This window comes from Tachysurus fulvidraco, chromosome 16, assembly GCF_022655615.1.
Source record: "Tachysurus fulvidraco isolate hzauxx_2018 chromosome 16, HZAU_PFXX_2.0, whole genome shotgun sequence".
Lineage (NCBI taxonomy): Eukaryota > Metazoa > Chordata > Actinopteri > Siluriformes > Bagridae > Tachysurus > Tachysurus fulvidraco.
The window spans coordinates 8,405,515-8,411,282 of record NC_062533.1 but is presented as its reverse complement, the minus strand read 5'-3'; the positions used below and the strand labels follow the sequence as shown (position 1 = coordinate 8,411,282).

Sequence of the window (5,768 nt, the reverse complement as noted above, 5' to 3'; positions counted from 1 at the left end):
TTAACAGCAATAAACACATTCAAAGTTTTAAAGGTTTGTAGCCTTATAACTCGAGAACTGCCGAACCGAATCACATGATATCGGGTCACAAAATCTGACCGCATTTAATGCTACAAAATGACATTGAGCTAGTGAATTGAGCAAAGTGAATGAGCTATAGTAGAGAAATTGTTAGCCTGGGAATTTCAGAAATGAACAGCTTTTGTTTCATGTGGTGTGATTAAGAAACTAAATATGTAACCTCTAACTTAAGCTGTCTAGACCTCATTTGCATAATAAGATTTACTAGGATAAATCATCTAAACCTGTGTAGCAACACTACATTTTCAATAAAGAAAATTTAAGTTTGTGTAAATAAAAAAGACAGTCCTGAATAGGACCTATGTCCATGTAATGTTGTAGCTGTTCTAGTATCACAAATGTGACGTAGAGAACACTAGTCTAGATAATCTAGTATGATTTAAAATGGTGGATCATAAATAGGAGAAGTGTGGCTGTTTGATCAACCCTGAGATTTAGGGTCTGTGTTGCATCAAAGTCTCACCAAAGCCTGAGTCAACCTAAATGGATTTGACTCTCAAACAAACTCTCATCTCTGCACTCCTGACAGCCTTTTTCCTGCACCAACTTGCCAGTTTGCCTGGGCAGACTCTGAAAGCATAACGGACTGTAATCAGTCGAATAGCCAATTTTGGGCCTGCTTTGAAACGGAAAATAGAGTAAGCAGGAAGCTTGTGAAGAAGGAGTGGCTGTAGCAACCAAAGGATCTGACAGCAGACAGGCAGGCGTACCTGGCATTTCAGGTCATCATAGACACACACAGTGTTTATAAATGTGTGAGGGTCAGACGTCCTTGACTGCTGGGAGACGCTCCAGGAATCTGGTGTCAGCTTTCAGCCACATGCTGCAGTCTCACACAGTGAGACATGGAGCTGCTTTATGCTCTCAGCACATGTGGGATAGTAGTAGTGGCTACAATTCTGAATTGAGTGAATTACTCAATTTGAATAAAAGGAAAGCAGGAAACTTTCACTTCTGTGCAGCATTTCCCTGATGTGTCGTACCTGTGATAACAGTAGTGATTGTGAATGATGATACGATGAGGTCTCCAGAATTACTGGCACTCTTCATGAGAGAAATGATTTTATTAAAAGAATAACACATACAATAAGTGATATTTTAAGCTTAAACATACATGGGCTTTGTATAGTTTTATTTAAACACGTTTTCCTTTTTCCAAACACACACACAAAAAAAATGATTTGTTTAAATGGTCCAGTTTTGCCCTAGAGAGAATGACAGCACTGAGTACAATCCTAAGTGTAATGTCTAAATAAGACAGAAGACACTTGTACATGGAATTTGAGGGACGACTCCATGCATTTTGAGCTTCTTTACATTACAGGTTCTTTATATTTGTAGGTTTTCAGTAGGATTTTAAAAGAATGATTTTGGTGTTTTAACAATTATTTAAATATATTTAAATGTTAGTTTCAATTATTTAAAATGTGTGCTTGGAAATGTGTGCTTATGGAAAGTGTTATCTAAAACTAGGTCTAGAAGAGGGAACCCTGTAGAATCTATCAGTCTAGAGCCACTGAATTACCCGTCATAAAACAGTCCAAAGATAAATCATCACCAATTATACTGCTCTTGTCTGTTACCAGACATGCTGTGAATGAGCAAAAAGGTTGATTTTGGTCTTGACCAGAAGACACTAGGCCAATTCTAGTTCTAATGACACTTGGGGAATTTCAGATTCCCCTGAATGCCTTCTTTTTTTGCCGTTCTAAATATAGTAAAAGTTATTTTGAAAACTTCTGAAACAAGAGTTTCAAAGAATCAAGATTCAAGACATTTTAAAACTTTAATTTATAAATAATTATGCTCAAGGATAAGGTTAAGTAACAAATTCTCAACCCTTTTAGATATTTTTTTATCCCCATAACTGTGCTTAAATGTATTTTGAACTGCTTATGTACTGTATTTAAAAAAAAAACTCTTTACCTGGCTTGTGCAGGTCAACAACCACCATCCATTTTGTGTTGAAAATTCTTTGTTTTTCCCCCCCCATACAGTAATGAATGCCAAAGGGATTTCACTATTATACTTGTGTGAAAACTCATATTTACACCCCAGGGAAACAAAACATGGTTAAGAGTTCCTGCTGACTGAACTACAAATAAAAAACAAAAAAAAAATTCAAAAATAAAATAAACTTTTTATTTGTTTGCATGTATATTAAATATTCCTCAGGGGCATCATATACGTTTGAGAGAATTTACAATTTTATAGAACCTATTTTTGTGATACTTTCTCCTACGGTCTCCAAAAGCTACATATTTTTTGAAACGTATATTTATGAGAATGTGCAAATTATTCTGCAGGGCATTGAAAATGATGCTGTCTGCTTATTATATGCTTCACACAAGCCCATAACACTCATAACTGTCCCATATTCTAGTACACCAATTCATCTGATGTCTGTTCACTGATGTTATTACCCTGCTGTATTCTATATTAACTCCCCCAGCTCTTCGTTTAGATGTACTACCATAAGTGAAGCAAATTACAGTATTAGAATCACCTACGCAGCTTTAACCCTCCCCTCCTAGATGTGAAACCTGACCCCATTATTCCACCAGTGAAGCATCCCATTAGTGGCAGCTCATGAGACAAAACCATAACAAACTCTCAGCATCATCATACACATCCTCATGAAACATTCAGAATGGATGAAGCCACAAGAAAGCAGAAGAGCTCATTGGTCTACGCGTAGTCAGCCGAGAACAGGAGAGCGGTTACTATTGGTTGTATCCTCTCAGGGCCGTCCTGACTGGAAGAAGAAGACAGTTCCTGTATTGATCGTCTTGCTGCTCACCTCTGACTGCAGCAAGGGCAAGTAGGGCTATTTATATGGTTGATTTATTATAAAACTCAGCCCACAGTTTTATTATTTTGTTCCAACACAACTAACCTTAACAAAAGGTAGAAACTAAAAATTCACAGAGAAGAGCTATGAAAATGAACATTAAAAAGGATTCCCTCTCCTCCTCATAAGTGAGTTAATGGATGTGGAGTGAAAATGTCACACTAAATACCAGAACACTTTGGTTTTCTTGAGCATATTGTTATAAAATGCTTTAATAAATAGTTTGATTTATTTCTAAGAACAAACATAAATTTGACTAAATGAACCAAAACATTTGCAGAGCAATTCTTCTGTACAAAAAAAAAAAAAAAAATACATTTTTTTGTTTTCCAATCTTCGTCAGACCCCGACCCATTCCGTCCCATAATGCACATCCAGTTTTTCTGTGAGTGTCTTATTTTACCAGCTTAATTCAGCATAATATTTCAATTCTTTTATTTTGAATCCTTGGCAGCAAGAAGCCACCCAAAAGAGTATTATTCAACATGAAAATGAAAGGGGAGAAGAAAAAAAAAAATAAACCAGCCACTTCTGAGGTAATCCATTTTTTGTTTGGAGTTGGTACCTCAAACACAAATTGCTTTACAACAAAATTTGTTCCCTTCATTGGAAAAAACAAACAAAAACAAAAAAAAACCAAGCAGGAGCAAGCAGATGGAGCAAGAACACAGTTTCACATCGTAGAAAGAGAGACAGTGCCGTAACCGAGGCACGTTTGGCCCATTGGCCTCGACACATATCAGGTATTTCTGCAAGTTTCCAGAATTCTAGGACAGCAAGGAAGGGCAGATGCTGAAAGGGGCACAGAGGATTTTTTTTTTCCGGAAGCAAAAAACACGCCACGATATACCACCTAAATGTAAAGAATTTCTTGTGTCAGTGTGAAAACAAATCAACAACATAAAAAAGTGAACTTTGATTACATTACTGTTCTGACTGTGGGATGCTGTATACTTGTATAAAACCTGCCTATGTCAACTGGCATAAATAAAAGGAATGGCATTGTAAAAAAAAAAAAAAAAAATCATAATATTAATAATAATAATAATAATTTCAATCATAATTATAATAGTAATAAAAAAAGTGTGACTTGTCTTAATTTACTAAATTCAAATATACACAGCGACTCCTTTACTATGTACAAATATATACACATTTCTTTCTTTCTTTGATCAAATACCTCGGTGGTACAAAATGGGGAAACGAGCTCCCCTTGTGATCTATTGGGGTTGACCTCGGCAGCGAGAGATGCAACAGGCTTGTCAGAAGGCACTTGCTACCAACTCAAAATACTGCAATCCTTTTTCATTTAAGGAGTGTTCAGCCAAGACAACAGACACAAGAGAAAAAAAAACAAAAACAAGGCCACTTCGCAGGCACAAGACCTGCGAGCTGAGTAAGGCAAGCATGGAGTGAGGAGAGGTGATGAGATGAATGAAGGAGAAAATAAATCACGAGAAGTTCTTACTTCTGTCCACACGGCCAGTGCACTTCGCTGGCAGACTCATCCAAAATACAGGCCACTCACAATAGAACAAAACCAGAATAATCTGTAAACAGCAACGAAAGTGTCTTTACATTTTTATATTTATCCTTGATTTCCTGCGTAATTTCTTTCAGCAGTACATTTTGAAAAAAAAAAAAAAAGGGGGCCATTCCAGCACTTTTTTTTTATAAAGTAAAACAAATTCACTTCATCTGTACATTAGAAATAAAAAATATTTCAAAAGGAAAAAAATCTCTGACTCAAAATATCTCAGCACTTATAAATATAAAGAAGGTGAAAATGAAGGGAGAAAATAAACAAAGTTCTCCATCTCTCTCTCTCTAACTCAACAGTCTGATGTTTTCTTTGTCGGAAAAAGAGCCTCTCTCTATGCCCGGGTCTGTGCAATAACATCTATACATACAGCTCTTTGGGGTCTTGGCCAGTGCTTTTCCAGCGGTTGTCTTTGTGGCTGTGGGCTGTCCGGTGAGGTGCTTTGAGGGGTGCATTGCTGCTGCGTGTGGTGCAGATCAGCTCGCTGTTCAGATGCACCGCTGCTTTCGAGTATTTTTGGATGGGCCTCTTGCCACCCTCTGTCCCACACCACTCCTCACACAGCTCTAGTTCCTCTTCCTCCACTTCTTCTTCCTCTAGCTGGTCTTCTTCACTGCCTTTGCACACCCGCTCGGTGTCTCCCATTAGCTTGGCGCGCTCGTATTCAGCATCGCGGTTGTCCTTGTGCTGCTGCCGGTTCACTGGTCGCAGTGGCTCCCACTGGTTGTTGACGCTCTCCTCCACAGGTGCACGCTCATGCCTCTCACGCTCTTTACGTCTCTTACGTGTCCACCACACGCACACGATAACGCAGAACACCCAGAGAGCACAAAAGACCACACACAGCACAGGCACTAGGTAATCTGCATAGAAACAAAAACAATTTTTTTCATTATTCGTTTAAATAATTAAAAAAAAAAAACAGCTTGGAAAATAATCTGAAGATAATAATAGTCAGAATAAGATGGAAATAATCATTCGTTCGTTATGACTAATTGAAAATACAATTAAATATTCCTTCCAATTCTATTAATGCTTTAAACCAAATTAGAATATAATTTGCATCTTACTGAATGAATCACTTTTTACACAAAGCTATTGAATACATTTTTTTGGATCACAGTTTTAACTATAGACAGTTGGATACTTTTCCAGAGATACAGGTGTAGCTCTAGATCCCTAAACAGAATGATGTGAGGAAGAAACTACAGTATAAGAGGAACCAGACTCCAAAGAGAATCCACCCTCTTCTACTTCAAAGCTTCTCAACATATGAGGCACCCTTTAACCTTTTGG

At 37.5% G+C, this 5,768-nt stretch overlaps 1 protein-coding gene across 2 annotated transcripts in view; it reads right to left on the bottom strand.

Moving 5' to 3' along the window:
* Positions 1–1,130: 1,130 nt before the first annotated feature.
* jag2b (jagged canonical Notch ligand 2b) overlaps positions 1,131–5,768 on the bottom strand; it is a 36,986-nt gene continuing 32,348 nt past the window's right edge. For both annotated transcript variants that reach the window (XM_027149185.2, XM_027149186.2), the window contains one exon: positions 1,131–5,335. In XM_027149185.2, the coding sequence (XP_027004986.1) occupies positions 4,833–5,335 (503 nt within the window). In that variant the 3' untranslated portion in view covers positions 1,131–4,832. The remainder of the gene's footprint in view (positions 5,336–5,768) is intronic.